This window comes from Euleptes europaea, chromosome 18 (assembly GCF_029931775.1).
Source record: "Euleptes europaea isolate rEulEur1 chromosome 18, rEulEur1.hap1, whole genome shotgun sequence".
Taxonomy (NCBI): Eukaryota; Metazoa; Chordata; class Lepidosauria; order Squamata; family Sphaerodactylidae; genus Euleptes; species Euleptes europaea.
Genome location: NC_079329.1, coordinates 1,656,141 through 1,671,063, shown reverse-complemented (window position 1 = coordinate 1,671,063; position 14,923 = coordinate 1,656,141). Strand labels below are relative to the sequence as shown.

General features: G+C 51.9%; 2 protein-coding genes across 2 annotated transcripts in view; both read right to left on the bottom strand.

Moving 5' to 3' along the window:
- The window catches only part of GPS2 (G protein pathway suppressor 2), a 138,620-nt gene that overhangs the window by 18,802 nt on the left and 104,895 nt on the right, over window positions 1-14,923 (bottom strand). The window lies entirely within an intron of this gene.
- NEURL4 (neuralized E3 ubiquitin protein ligase 4) overlaps window positions 1-14,923 on the bottom strand; it is a 29,952-nt gene that overhangs the window by 3,051 nt on the left and 11,978 nt on the right. Inside the window, exons 13-25 of the mRNA XM_056863616.1 lie at window positions 13,877-13,953; window positions 12,597-12,675; window positions 11,432-11,607; window positions 9,582-9,710; window positions 9,253-9,398; window positions 7,956-8,171; window positions 6,577-6,675; window positions 5,729-5,881; window positions 4,664-4,828; window positions 3,130-3,288; window positions 1,964-2,143; window positions 1,394-1,487; window positions 448-555 (exon numbers count right to left, since the gene is read on the bottom strand). Of these exons, the coding sequence (XP_056719594.1) occupies window positions 448-555; window positions 1,394-1,487; window positions 1,964-2,143; window positions 3,130-3,288; window positions 4,664-4,828; window positions 5,729-5,881; window positions 6,577-6,675; window positions 7,956-8,171; window positions 9,253-9,398; window positions 9,582-9,710; window positions 11,432-11,607; window positions 12,597-12,675; window positions 13,877-13,953 (1,781 nt within the window). The remainder of the gene's footprint in view (window positions 1-447; window positions 556-1,393; window positions 1,488-1,963; window positions 2,144-3,129; window positions 3,289-4,663; window positions 4,829-5,728; window positions 5,882-6,576; window positions 6,676-7,955; window positions 8,172-9,252; window positions 9,399-9,581; window positions 9,711-11,431; window positions 11,608-12,596; window positions 12,676-13,876; window positions 13,954-14,923) is intronic.

The following is a 14,923-nucleotide window of genomic DNA, read 5'->3' as shown; positions in this document are numbered from 1 at the left end:
CGGCCTAGTAGACAGTCACCCTCCCACCAAGCAGAAGAAGAACAGTTGGTTTTTATATGCCAACTTTCTCCACCACTAAAGAAAAAATCAAACCGGCTTACAATCACCTTCCCTTCCCCTCCCCGCAACAGACACCTTGTGAGGTGGGTGGGGCTGAGAGAGTGTAACTAGCCCAAGGTCACCCAGCTGGCTTTATGTGGAGGAGCGGGGAAACCAACTCATTTCACCAGACTAGTGTCCGCTGCTCATGTGGAGGAGGGGTGGGGAATCAAACCCAGTTCTCCAGATTAGAGTCCACCACTACAAACCACAGCTCTTAACCAACACCCTTCGGTCTACACCTCACAGTCCAAAGCTGCCATCTGAGCCCCACCCCACCCCCAAGTCGAAAGACAGGCATGTAGAGGCTGATGAGGGGCTTGCTGGCCAGAGGGACATGGTGCTCACCTGGAAGGAGAAGGAGGTCCTTGAAGCGAGCACAAAGGGCATGGTATTCACAGGTATTCATGGTATTCAGGTCCACGGGGGGCGTCCAACACACGCTTTCCTTGATACCTGGAGCACAGGAGGGGAGGTTTTAGGGTGGGGACAGAGACGCCCGCAGCAAGAGCTGAGATTTACTGGAGGGAGATGGAAGGGACGTATACCCAAGCTGGCCCATGGTGAGATGTGCCTTGGCTTCTGAATGGATGAGAAAAAATAAGCCCACCCATCCAAAAAGGTTATTTTGTTACATTTGTTAGGGAAGGGGTCCCCAACATGATGCTCACTAACATCTTTTTTGGTGCCCGCCAATTGTATTTAGAGAGTGGGTGGGGCCAGGTGAGGCTTTTGCCCAGAAAGGTTTCTGATTGGCTGTGCCATTTTTTTAAAAAAATATTGCTTTGGCAGAAGCTGCCACCACAGCACAAGAATCTTCACCGTGTCGCTGAAGGTCAGCTGCAGCAGCCAATGTGGGGATGCGCCCGTCACGCAGTGTCAGAATTCCAAAGGTGCCCATAGGCTAAGAAAGGCAGGGGACCCCTACACTAGAGCAAAAGAGGAGAATGGGAATCTCAAATGCGACCATGCGCTCCTGGCTTGGCGGGCAGGTGGGGGGGGGAGTGATCAGGATGACACTGAAAACAATGGAAAAGCCAAACATGTTATAAATGAAAGTATCCAGTGGTTCAAGTTGCCCCAATTCTGTGTTGCCAGGAATGGGGCCAGCAGGCTGCACATTTGGCACTGCGGGATTATGGCAAGTTGAGCCACCAGCGGCTGATTTACCTATTTATTTGTTTCAGAAGCCAGCCCCTAGCCAAGCTGACCGTTAGAACCTGCACAGGCCAAATGTGAGAGCGTGGGCGGGGAGCGGAATCGCAGAAATAAGGCACCGCGCATGTCCACTCACCGTCCACCACGTCTGCTTTCTCCATGTCCCCCTGGATATGGGGGTCGGCGCCTTCTACTCCCACAGCAGGAGTGTCGTTCGTGACAATGGTGACCTGGGAAAGAAAGAAGAGTTAACAGTCTTTCTCCATTTAACGTTCCAGGGACCCAGCGGTCTTGGTAGAGAATGAGTCTTACACGTACCCTCCTCTGTTTCCATCCTCACCTAGAAGCCGCCGCTGCCAGAAATTTAGCCACAGTATCAGTGGGCAGGAAAGGCACAGAAACAAGGGAAACAATGGAGACTGTATCACCGGTTGTATCCCATGATCTCCCAGAGGGGCGGTCAACACACAGTCAAAGAGAATACAGGACAAAGATTCCTCTGCCCCAGACCCACACTGTGGTTAACAATCAAATGTTTGGGGGAAGGGGGACAAAGATCTTTAGCTCAGCAATGGAATGAGCAATTCACAGAGTCTCCCCAACCTCCTCCTCAAGAAAAGCCTCAACAGACTCCCACCCAGCCCGGTTGCCTGACCCCAGCCTGTGGCCCACTGCGGCCCTTGCTTTCTGGGCAGGTAAGGCTCACCTGTTCACACTGCCCATAGAGGTCAATGAAGACGTAGCAGGGGCTGGGGATGTCTTGCGCGGCCACTCCCCGGTCCATCCCGTTGACGTAGAGGTGGAGGCAGCTGCTGGCATCCACCAGAAGGCCCAGGACCGTCCCTTCGGGGCAGGTGTCCAAGTTGGGACTGTAGTTCTCAGCGATCTGCAGCCAGGAGAGAAACGGCTTTGTTCAGTGCTACGGCAGAAGAGGCGCTATCTGCGTGGGGTCTAGAAAGCCCACCCTCTGACCGCAAAGGCTGCTTTGGCAGTTCTTTCCCGGTCGTAAACCTGCACACTCATTACAGCTCTGAACTTGTTGAGAAGTTAGGGCAAGGAGGAGACAGCAGCACCCAGGCTCCTCTGCGAGGAGGAAAAGCGTGCTGGGAACCTGGAGACACCACCAAGCTCTCCTTCACTCCAGAGGAAGGAGGAGCCCTGGCTCAGTAGCAGAGCACCTGCTCTGTATGCGAAGCCATCCTGGGCAGAGTTCCCAGTGCCTCCTGTTCATGGCTCTCAGGCAGCAAAGGCACTGGGAAAGATCCCTTTCTCTGCCTGAAACCCTGGAGAGACCCTGTGCTGGAGGAGACTGGGGGTGTGTGTGGAAAGGGCAGTGGCTCAATGGTAGAGTATCTACTTGGAATGCAGAAGGTCCCAGATTCAATCCCCGGCATCTCCAGTTAAAGAATCTGGCAGTGAGTAATAAGAAAGACCTCATCCTAAGACCCTGGAGAATGGCTGCCAGTCTGTGTAGACAATACGGACCTTGATGGACCAACGGTCTGACTCAGTATAAGGCAGCTTCATGTGTGAAGCAGGACAGAGCTCAACGGAGCCAGGCTCTGACCATGGAGAAAGCACCTCCCCTCTATGGGTGACCTGTCCCTCTCGTGTGGCCTAGCCTACCTGACACGGCTGTTGTGAGGATAAGATGGGGGAAGAGGGGATGCCACCATGAGCTCATTTAAGGTAGGACAGGATAAAAATGCACTCAACTATTCACACATTCTCCGCCTCTCCCTGACAGAGAAGGGGCACCATGGGAAAAAAATGGAGAAATCAATAAGCAAAATAAGGAGAAAAGAAAATGGGCAACAGGGAAAGGCAACCAGAGGTTGCGAGTGCAGCCCCAGCTGCCCTTGCTGGCTTCACCTTGAGGGAGTTGTGGAACACCGAGTCACGCTGCAGCAGCCACGTGGAGCGCTTCAGGGAGCAGGCAGTGGCGGGGAAATTGAGCCGCTCAGGAGAGCTGCCGATGACCCCCAGAGAGAGCGAAGAAGTCCATTGAGGATTCAGGGAATCGATCTGAAACTAACACACAAAAACAGACAGGGCATCAGCAGTGAGTTCTTCTTGCCCCGTAGGAATAAACATAGCATGTCCCCCCCCCCCCCATGCACACCAGCCCGGGACAGAGTTAAAGGCTCCCTTGAATGCGGTACTAGCTGTCGCAGGCCCTACACGAAACCACGTCTGACCATTTGGCTCTGCAGTGACATCACTTCCTTTCTAGAGGAGCGGCACACAGATCTCCCATGAAAAATTGGTCATTCTAAGAGGTCACCTGAGCAGGTGAGCATACAGGTCTGATTACTAACCTGGATGAGAGACTGCATAAGTCCCATGCAAGACCACAATATAATGTGAGACACAGAGATAGACACAGGGAAAGAGAGAGAGAGACAAGAGTAGCACCTTGCGGACCAACAAGCTTTCAAGAGTCAAAGCTCCCTTCATCAGATACAAATAGGAATGGAGATCTGACTCCTGATATCCTAGGTGGGATGGGTGTTGCAAAGGAAGGAGTCTGGATGCACAAGGTATAAGGCACACTGCAATCAGCTTGATTAGAGCAGAGGGGAAATGCTTAGGGGCAGAAAATCTGCAGCAAGATAAGAATCCTATGTCCCTGTTCAGTCTGGGAGGGTGTGTGTGTCCTTTTTTTGAATTTGTGAATGAACTCAAGTTCAGCCATCTCCCATTGTAATCTTCCCCTGAAGCATCTGTTTGAGGACTGCCACTCAAAGAGACTGAGACGAAGAGACAGCACCCACCTTGCTCATGGGATCATAACCTCCTACAAAGGAGCAGAGGAAACTGTATGCTGTATCTCCCCCACCCCGCACAAACAAAGAGAAAGGAACGAAATTGATCCCAGATCTCCAATTCCTGTTTTGAGTAGAGCACCAGCTATATGTTAATGACATAATTTCACTCCCTCTCCCAAGGATGGAAGTAGAAAGAGGTGCCGGCCCTCCCACCTCAAACTGGAAGTATCCGTCTCCCCAACCTTATCTGATCGCAAAAAGCAACCAGCAGATCCAGGCCAAGAGTTTTATTCTCATCCAGTGTGATGTAGTGGTTAAGGGTGTGAGGATCTTCCAGATTCGAATCCCCACTCTCCCATGAAAGCTCACTGGGTGACCTGGGCCAGTCACACACTCTCAGTCTAGTCTACCTCACAGGGTTGTTGTGAGGATAAAATGGAGGCGATGAGGATGTAACTTGCTTTGGGTTTCTATCGGGGAGAAAAGTGGGGTATAAATCAATTAAATAAATGCATCAAGTAATCCCCTGGAGGAGAAGAGCGGCAGGACGCCCCTTCAGGGTAGGAAGAGTGGGGGGAAGGACACTGACGGATGCTTGCCCCCCAAAAGGGACGATGCCCCACCCCTGCCAGCCCCACCTGGAAGAGCTGCTGCGGAGGGAGGGGCTGAGCGACCACCACGATGCCCTGGTTGTAGCTGGAGACGCGGGTGGCCGTCAGGTTGCTGTTGGAGAGCAGGATGTTCTTGCCATGGTTCTCCAGGAACTGCATAGAGGACGTCACTGCTGGGACTTCATTCTCACACTGCCAGAGAGAGGGAGGGAGGACAAGGAGGGTGGCTGGAGCTTTCGGGTGGAGAAACAGGCGTCCATCCAGCCCCTTCTCCTGCCCCTCCCATCTTCCCAGCCTTGCTCCAGCTCCGCCTGGCTTCATTGTTTCTCCAGACCTTCCCAACACACCTTCTCAGCTTTAAGGGCAAGTTTTTACATCCTTATTTACTGAAAATGTTTCCCATTCAACCCTTCCCTCCTGTAAGGACCCACAAGACAGCACATAGTCCCTTTCAAAGCCTTGGTGGGGGAAAGCGCCATCAAGTTGCAGCCAATCTATGGCGACCCCTCGCGGGTTTTTCAAGGTGAGAGACCTTCAGAGGTGGTTTTGCCATTGCCTGCTTCTGTGTTGCAACCCTGGACTTCCCTGTTGGTCTCCCATCCAAGAACTAACCAGGGCCACCCCTCCTTAGCTTCTGAGATCCGATGATATCAGGCTAGCCTGCGCCATTCAGGTCAGGGCTATTTAGAAGCTCACCCATCTGGAAACGCCAGCAATGGAATTTGCTGATCAAGGTGACCAAAACCACCACCAGCACAGAATCAAAATTTAAGCTCCCCTAAAGTCCTCCAGGACAGGAATCAATCAATGACAGAACACAAACGGGGGAAAGAGGACCTTCCTGGGGACTGCAGAGCTGTGGCACCTCTAGAAGGCCTTGTCTCGGCAGCACCCACATGGGCTTGCAGGCAAAGAACCTCTTCTGAAGAGGACCTCAGGGTTCAGCTAAGAGGAGGTGGTCCTTGCTAGACACCAGACCGCCAGCTCCTCCCCATCCCATCTGCACACTGTAAAGGGGGAGGGGACAGGACTCATGACCCAGAACGTCACCACTGCCCCTTCGCACAGAAGCAACTTATTTGAAACGCTTACCGGAATGGCCTCCTCCTCCTCCTCCTCCTCTTCGCTAAAGGGCTCTGAACTGACCGAGGGGGGTTTGGTGCCATCTGCCTCTTCCAGCGTGCTGGAGCTGACGATGGAGACCGACGTGACCCGGCCGTAGAGATCCAGCACCACGTAGACGTTCTGGAGGCAGAGAGACAGAAGGGAAGATCTCCCGCAACCAGACACACCTCCCCACCCCCAACCTTTTCCTTGCTATTCACTACGCCTTGACCTCCTGCCCAAACACTAGCACAGTGACCCCTCCCTCTCCCCTGAGGCTACATGCCAGCTGGGGTCAAGGGCTACAGACTCTCCCTGCCATTGCTTCCCTCGCACCCCAGCCTCCGCCCGGAGCTCTCAGGAGGAAGCAGGGAAGATACGAAAACCAACAGGACCCACAGCACCGTGAACACTAGATCAGGGGTCTCCAACGTCCATGCCGCCCACCGACTCCTTTCTTGGCGCTGACCAAGTGTTTTTAGAAAGTGGGCAGGGCCAGGTGAGGCTTGTGCCCAGTAAGGCTTCTGATTGGCCACTGGAGATTTGTTTAAAATGTTGCTTCGGCAACAGCACAAGGATCTTCACTGTGTGACTGAAAGCAAGCTGGCGCAGCCATTTTGTGGCTGACTTTGTCTCCTACAACAGCAATTTCGCAAGGGCCATTTTGCGGCTGCACCCAACACACTGTATCAAAATCCCAAAGATGCCCACAGGCTCAAAAAAGGGTTGGGGACCCTTGAACTATATGTCCAAAGTCTCCGCAAGTCAAGAGAAAGACCCCACCCTACTGGGGTATAGTAGCAGATCTCTGGCCTGGGCGGGGACCGGCCCCTCACCTTAGCTATCCCGGTCGCAGCAGGCCCCATGTCCTCTCCGTCGATCAAGATGTGCATGGTGTCATCGGTGCAGCGCTTCACGCCTACGCGGCTCCCCACCTGCAGGCAGAACGAGGGTCACAGCAGCCCATGACGTCCCTAGCCCTTGTTGTTGGGTCAGAGCAGACCCCAGTGGGGTCTGTGCCTGCTGCACCGGGGGGGCCCAGAGGGCACAGTGACCTGGTCAGCAACCTGGTTAAGAGCGGTGGTTTGGAGCGGTGGACTCTGATCTGGAGAACCGGGTTTGATTCCCTACTCCTCCACATGAGTGGCGGAGGCTAATCTGGTGAATTGGATTTGTTTCCCCACTCCTACGAATGAAGACAGCTGGGTGACCTTGGGCTAGTCACAGCTCTCTCAACCCCACCTACCTCGCAGGGTGTCTGTTGTGGGGAGGGGAAGGGAAGGGAAGGGGATTGTAAGCTGGTTTGAGTCTCCCTTAAGTGGTAGAGAAAGTCGGCATATAAAAACCAACTCTTCTTTGTGGCCTCTCTGATGCTCTCCTCCGAGCTCCGAATGCTTCCTTAATTCATAACCCAAAGATTGTTTCAAAGGGCAGTCACGTTGGTCTGAAGTGGAACAGCTGGAGTCAAGTCCAGGAGCACCTCAGAGGCCAACAAGATTTCCGTGGTATGAGCTTTTGAGAGTCAAAGCTGCCTTCATCAGATATCTGGTATGTGAAGAAGGGACCTTTGCCTCTCGAAAGCTTACACCTTGAAAATCTTGTTGGTCTCTAAGGTGCTCCTGGACTCGAATCTAGCTCATCACCAAAGTCTCCCCAGTTTCCTCCAGACCGCACTCCTATCCAAACAGCAACACCCCGGCACCTTGAAGCCAGGTGAGTGCCGTTCAGAACTTGCATTGCATTTATGTATTTACATCCCGCTCCCCCCCCCACACAACTGGGATTCAAAGTGGCATAGAACATTCTTCTCCTCCCTCTCCATTTTATCCTCACAACAACCAAGCGAGGTAGGCCAGGCTGAGAGTTTGTGATGGGCCCAGTCACCCGGTGAGCTTCCGTGGCATAAGTGGGGATTCGAACCCAGGTCGCCCAGGGTCCTAAGGCCATCACTCCCTCCACAACACCACACCCGTTCTTTCCACCCTCAGCAGGCAGAGCTACTGCAGTGCTAACTTTGCTGCACGCAAATCTCTCTTGCTAAAAGAGGAGCGGTGTTTCAGACGGCGCCACCTGGTCAGCTCAGGATATGCTGTGTGACTGGCCTGGCCAGGATTCGGAGCCAGGGGCTTCACAACCTCTCCCCCCCTCCCTCTTGCAAACCTACAAAGGTCCGTCTCTCCAAACAAGCATGGGTGGCCTTCGCCAACACACTCACCCCGAGGCGCTCCAGTGAACACCCGTAGTTCTGCTTTTGCAAGATGCCGTTGCGCCGCACCTCGGCGCCCGTCACCAGCCAGGTCACCTTGGAACGGAGCTCGAGGACGGTGGAGGGCAGCCCAGTGACGGCATAAGGGGCGTCCAAGGGCAGGAAGGTGGTCAGCCCCACGTGGACTGAGCCAGACCACTTCTCGTCCAGTTCGTCAATTTTCACCTAGAGAAAGGCGGGAGGAAGGGTTCGTGCTTACCGGGAAGAGTCAATAATGCTCACAGGGTGGGGGACTTTTTCAGTGGTGGCACCCTATATATTGGATGCCCTCCCCCTTGAAAATTATAAGGCGCCTACTTCACTATCATTTCTGTACCAGACTAGGACATTTCTATTCATCCAAGCTTTTAACTATGCCATCTTCTTGGCATGGAGTTGGGGTTGCTGGGGGTGTGGGGGGGAGGTAGTTGTAATCCTGCATTGTGCAGGGGGTTGGACTAGATGACCCTGGTCTATGATTCCAACTCTATGATTCTAGAACCTAGATCCCATTGCTGCTAAGATTAAATCCAAGCCTATTTTCTCACTAACTGGTACTTTTATAGATTAAAAAAAAGTTTAGGACTGTTTCACGCTATTGATTTTATTGCTTCCATTTATACATTTTTCCATTTATACAGAACATCTTTATTGGTGGAGAAAGAAGTGTTAGAGAATTGTGCTGTATTTATGTATTGCCCTGGCCTGGATGGTTGAGGCTAGTCTGACCTCACCAGTTAGAATCATAGAATCATAGAGTTGGAAGGGACCACCAGGGCCATCAAGTCCAACCCCCTGCACAATGCAGGAAATTCACAACTACCTCCCCCCTCCACACCCCTAGTGACCAGAAGATGGCCAAGATGCCCTCCCTCTCATCATCTGCCTAAGTTCTTGGAAGCTGAGCAGGGTAGGCCCTGGTTGGTACTTGGATGGGAGACTGCCAAGGAAGTCCAGGGTTTCTACACAGAGGCAGGCAATAGCACACCATCTCTGCTCCAATCTTTCCTTGAAAACCCTACGGGGTTGCTATAAGTCAGCTGTGACTTGACAGTACTTCCCACCACCCTTTAGGCATTTCTCTAAGCTTCAGTTGTTAGTCCCCACCCCCCCTTTTTTTAGCGGCTTCATGAAGCTTCTGGATAGGTGGGGGACAAACACCCTTGATATACATCAGCCAATCCCATAATGCCTATCTAAGTGGGTACCCCATCGCTTCTCCCTTGTGCCCTGCACAGCCCCTCTTTTCCAATGCACGTGACCTCACCTCAAAGACCTCGTCTGCCTTCAGCTCTTTCATGCTGAAGACGATGCCATGACAGTACCCGGCCACGCGCATGGCCCGACACCCGTCATCCTGGAAGGCCATGTTCTTGCCGCAGCTGCCATGGAATCGGTGGGCCACCCCAGGCACTAGGACAGAACCAAGAGTTCGCAAGTCAGCACCCAACTCCACGCTTGGAAGCCGGGAAGGAAGGCTTGACCCATTGTTTCTCCTAGGAAAGCGGGGGGTGGGGGCACAGCAGCGGGGAGGCAGATGCACTGGGAATGCACAGGACCTCCTGGCAAACGTGCCCCCGGCTCAGGGTTTCCCACCTGGCGAATGGATGGGGAAGGATTTCTCGGTGATGTTGCTGGTAGACAGGCTGTTGTCCATAGGCCCCGTAGCGCTGGTGATGGACACCTGGACACACTGGCCGTACAAATCTACCACAGCATAGACCTCTGCATTGTACAGGGGTGGGGGGAAAGGGGATACGTCTATGTTAGGACAAGATGCAGGAGATCGGCAGCCGAGCCCCAGGGGGGAGGGGGCCCTGAGCTCTCCCTCCCCTCCCTTAGAATCAACCCAGCAGCCAACTCTGAAGCTCTTCAGTCTTGAACCCACCCCATGGCAAGCATCTCTCAAGAAATAACTTATTTATTTCCATTATTTATAGCCTGACTTTCTCACAGGGACTCAAGGCAGATTGCACGGTCTGTACAATCCACAAAACACAGACGTTCCAATAAACAATGAAATAGGGTTGCAAAAGTCTGGAACCAACCAGAAACCCAAAAGATAGGAGCCGAAGCATAGCGTAAGTATTAACATGACATATTGAGCGGTGCAAAAATTACATCATAGGATCCTACTACAGTAAGCTATACACAGCAGTATAGATCCTGGTCCTTAATAGTTTATCCACACACGTTTGCAAACCATTTTGTGCAGTGCAACCCTATTACCTGTGCAGAATGCCATCAGCTAGCAGGCTGTCTATCCCCCAGAAGCAGACCACCCAATTCCTCACGGGACCTCAAACACGGAGCACAGTGAGAACGCCCTGGCCAGTGCCGACAGCTCCAGGCATCCCACATTCACAAAGTCTCCGAATACAGAGGTTGCATCTCCTGCTGCCCTTATTGTACCCTGCTTCAGGGTCCATCTCATCCTCTGATGAGCCCATTTACCCTGGGGGTGGTTGCCACACCCGAGAACATCTCTTTGGCTTGCTTAGGGACTGTGTGAACAGGTCACTCCTGACCGAGGGCCTGTCCCCCACGTGCTGTCCAGTTCCGAACTCTGGGAGGGAAATCCCTTTCTGTTTTTCTAGCAACTGATATTTTAAGTAAAGAGATTCTTTTACCCGTGTATTGTATGCTGGAATCTCAATCGTGTCTCTCTCTTTATATTTGTCTATTTATTTAAAATATCCATAGCCTCCATTTCTCCTGAGCATCTCAGGACCCAAGGTAGGTTTTGTTCTCACTGCACGCTAAAAACAAAAAGGTCCTTGCGGTACACAGCCTCTCCGCACAGCCATTTCAGTCTCCCCTTTCCTGCACATAAGAAGAACCCTGCTTCATCAGACCACCACACCAATGGTCCATCTAGTCCAGCATCCCGTCTCACACAGGGGCCAAACAGTTCCTCCAGAACTGCACAATAGGGCAGAGAGGCCGAGGCCTTCACCTGATGTTGCCTCCTGGCCCAGGTATTCATAGGTTGACATAGAGGTTCCCGTCACAATGGCTAGCAGCCACTGACAGACCTCTCCTTCATGAATCTGCCCAATTCCCTTTTAAGCCCATCTACGTCTGTGACCATCACTACATCCTCTGGCAGCAAATTTCACATTTTAATCACTCATCATGTGAAGAGTATATCCTTTTGTCCATCCTGAATCTACTGCCCATCGGCTAAACTGGATGCCCTCAAGTTCTAGTAGAAAGCTCTCTTTGCCCACCTCCGTGCATGCTTTTATAAACCGTCTGAACCTCTGAACTCATAGGACAGTTTTTAGGTCCTTCAATGCTGCTCTTTCCCAACACGTTGCTGCTTATGTGCTAGGCGCTGTACGATACACAGAAGGGACGTTCCAGCCCACAGGCTCTGCTAGTAGAAGCACCTCCCCCCACACACACACACGCTTGCTTGCTCGTACGCACGCCACGGTTCTCACCCTTCCCTGGAGGCAGCCCCGAGCAGGCCACGCCCTGGTCGACACCATTGATGAAGTAGTGCAAGTCACCCTTGGCCGTGCGCATCATGCCGATGCGCGAGCCCGTGGTCAGCGAATCCAAGTCGCAGCCATAATTGTTGCGCATGGTGTTGCCGTCCTGCATGATGGCCGTGCCACTGGGAGGGGAGAAGGAAAGGCGAGTTTCAGCACCTCCCCTTTGAGCACAGAGGGGCGCCTTGACGTCCCACAGCCGTCTCCTGACTCCACTGCAAGCTGACGACAACGCAGCCACGCCCAGAGGCTCCCCAACTGTATTCTGAACCCTCGACTCCACCTTGGAGGGCATGAGCAGCCACAGCTGTGACCTGCCACCCAGCTGGCTTCGACTCCTCACGAGCACCCTCTGCCCCAAGCGAGTCCTCCTCCCAGCAAACCCCTTTCAGTGCAGGGAACGGATTCCTCTGAGGCGCCAGGCCTTTTCAAGCCACCCTGTAAATGAGGTAGATTTGCTTTCTCTGCAATATGCTCGTTTTCTACAGGCAGGGGATTCTTTATGGGCGTATGAACGAGCCCGAGCTGCGAGACCATCATCAGGGCCCCCTCTCTGTGACACGCCCCCCACCCCAGCATTCACTGACCTGGTCCCTGCATGGTAGCATTTCAATACTGAGATGACTTCGGGTTGCATACTGTGGCTCTGTTAGGCTAACAGAGGCTCTCTGGGCCAGTGGAAGGATTATCCCTCCACATACGTCTTGCCAAAAGAAACAGCCTTAGCTGGTGGGACAGATCCCACAGATCCAAGGGATCCACCCACTTGAGGTTTCCCCAAAGCAGTCCTACTGCTTTGAAGCCTGGTTACTGTGATCAGTTCTGTTTTTTGGTTCATGTTTTTCCTTATTTTTAAAATGGTGTTTTGAGGCTTATGGGGCATTAAAAAAAAGAATCTTGGTGGCAAGAGCAAGGCCAAAACATTTTAAAACAAAACAAATACATCTGTGGGGGGTGGGGGGAGGACAATGCGGGCTAAAGTGGTAGATCCCCGGGGGGGGGGGGTTGGGGCTGTACCATAAGCTCTCCTCTGAGTTTATAACCCAGGTTCTTTTCTGTCTGATGCCCAGCTAATGAGCTTCACTTGCCCTTTAACCCCCCTCCTTGCCTTTACCTCAGCATCCATGTGTCATAGTCAATGTCCGTCATGGTGTTGGGGAACTCCAGGTCCTCTGGACGGATGGCAGTGACTCCTAAGGGGGAAAAAGAAAGGGGATGAGGAAGAAGAAACGAAGCCCCATTTCAAAGAAACAAGCCCTCTTTTCGGGGAGGGCTTCAGGATCTGGGACTCCTCTTCAGTGGCCAGAACACCCTTCTATCAAGGCAAATGCTTCTTAGAGTCCAACCCACTGAGATCTAGTAGCAATAGTTGCTGGCAATGACTAACTACCATGAACCTTGTGGCCACAGCCAGGAGGGCTTTTCCCACCACTGTCCCAAGGCTGTGGGAATCCTCTGCCATCCACCAGGCCCGGGCACTTGGTCCACCTCACTGGCCATAAAAGCCCTTTAAGATCGCCTTTCAAGTAGGCCACTGAAAGCTGAATGGAGTGTCAGCAGGTCTATTTTGAGGGTTCTTTTGGCAATTAGGAGGCTGTTCCTGCAATGGCAATATTGCTTCCCAAAGTGTTTTACCTGGCAACAGGTTGTGGGTGCCAAGGATAAACCTCTTTTGTGCTTTTTAGTGCTTTGCTGACTTGATGGGTTATTAAAAAAACTTTTATATTTGCCTCTGGGTTCTCTGTGGCAAAGGAACGGGTTTTGATATTTCCCTGCTCTGTTTCCTAACAACATATGACAGCTTTAGCATGTGTTGCTTTAAAAATATATATTATTATTATTTACTTTATTCAATTTATACCCGGAGTGGCTACATAGCAGAGATACACAGCAAAGCATGAAGATCATTTCAGAGGGCAGGCCATGTCAGTCTGCAGTAGAACAGCTACATTCGAGTCCAGGAGAACCTGAGAGACAGACAAGATTTTTGGGATATAAGCTGTTGAGAGTCAAAGCTTCGTATCTGATGGAGGGAGCTCTGACTCTCGAAAGCTTATACCCCACCCAAATCTTGTTCGTCTCTATGGTGCTCCTTGAATCTAGCATATCAAACCATGGTGCCGTTTTGAAAACACTCTAGGTTGGATCCCATGGACCTGATCTGCTAACAGAGGCAATTTTTGCTGGAGGAAAAGACCTGCTCTTAGCAAGACCAATCGATCCCTTGGCTCCAGCCATTAAAAAAAAATTCAAGATTTTATATTTCCAGACTGAAGCCACCTCAGGTACCCTATACAGAGAATCTGTTACAAGCACTTCAATTAAATACATGATCAAACAAAAGTATTCTAAACAAATAACCCCTGAGTCCCTTTTGTCTCTGCCACAACTCACCTGCTTCAATGGAGCCTGACCAGCGATCTACCATCTTCTGAATTGCGATTTCAAACAATTCTCCATCTCGGAGAGGCCTGCAGGGGTGTCAGGAAAAAGGCAGAGGGGGTGGGGGGGGGGAGAGAAGGTGAATACCTGGACTGCTTTGCTGAATTAAACCAAGAAAAATTCTGCTGCCAACAGTGGCCAGCCAGAGGCCTTCGGGAAAGTCACAACTACAGGACAGCAGAGGTGACCATTTCTGGCTGTCCCCAGCATCTGACTCTCACAGACACGTGCCTTCTGAGCACACACACAGATTTCCATTCTTATTGCTGTCAGGCACTGACAGATACCAAAGTGACTCCGTCAGTCCCACGAGACTTGTACCTCTCCAGATGACCATGGGGTGTGTGTGGCTTCCACGCCCTTTCTGACCACTTGGAAATGCTACCCAGTTTGACTTCTCCAGAGTAATGGTTGGACACACATGAACAAAGCCCAACCAAACATTTTGTCGGCTCTCTGCCTGATAAAGGGGCCTGATTAATGCTGATTGTTGCTGATGGTGTTTCATTCAGTGCCAGGAAAGGACCTAATTAATAGCGGCTTCCATATTTTCAAAGGGAAGGGCTGAGGCTCAGTGTTAGAGCATCTGCTCGGCATGCAGAAGGTCCCAAATTCAATCCCCGGGAGATCCATTTAGAAGGACCTGGCAGTAGGTGATGGGAAAGACCTCCCCCTGAGACCCTGGAGAGCTGCTGCCAGTCTGAAGAGTCAGTACTGACCTTGATGGTCCAACAATCTAATTCAGCGTAAGGCACCTTCGCGTGTTTTATGGCAGTTTTTGCATCTCTGTCCCAGCACCCTTTGGGTGCATCTTGAACTGTGTTTTCACTCAGGACCATCTAATTTAATTGAGTTGCTTATAGCTCTTGGCCTCTGCTGGAACTTCCTTTCCCTTCTGCCCGCCCCCACCCTTTTTCCTGTACTGAACGTTCAGCCTCACAGTGAAGAGTCCTGCAGCTCGCGAGAGCCAGCTCACTACAAAAAGTGGTCCTGAATAAA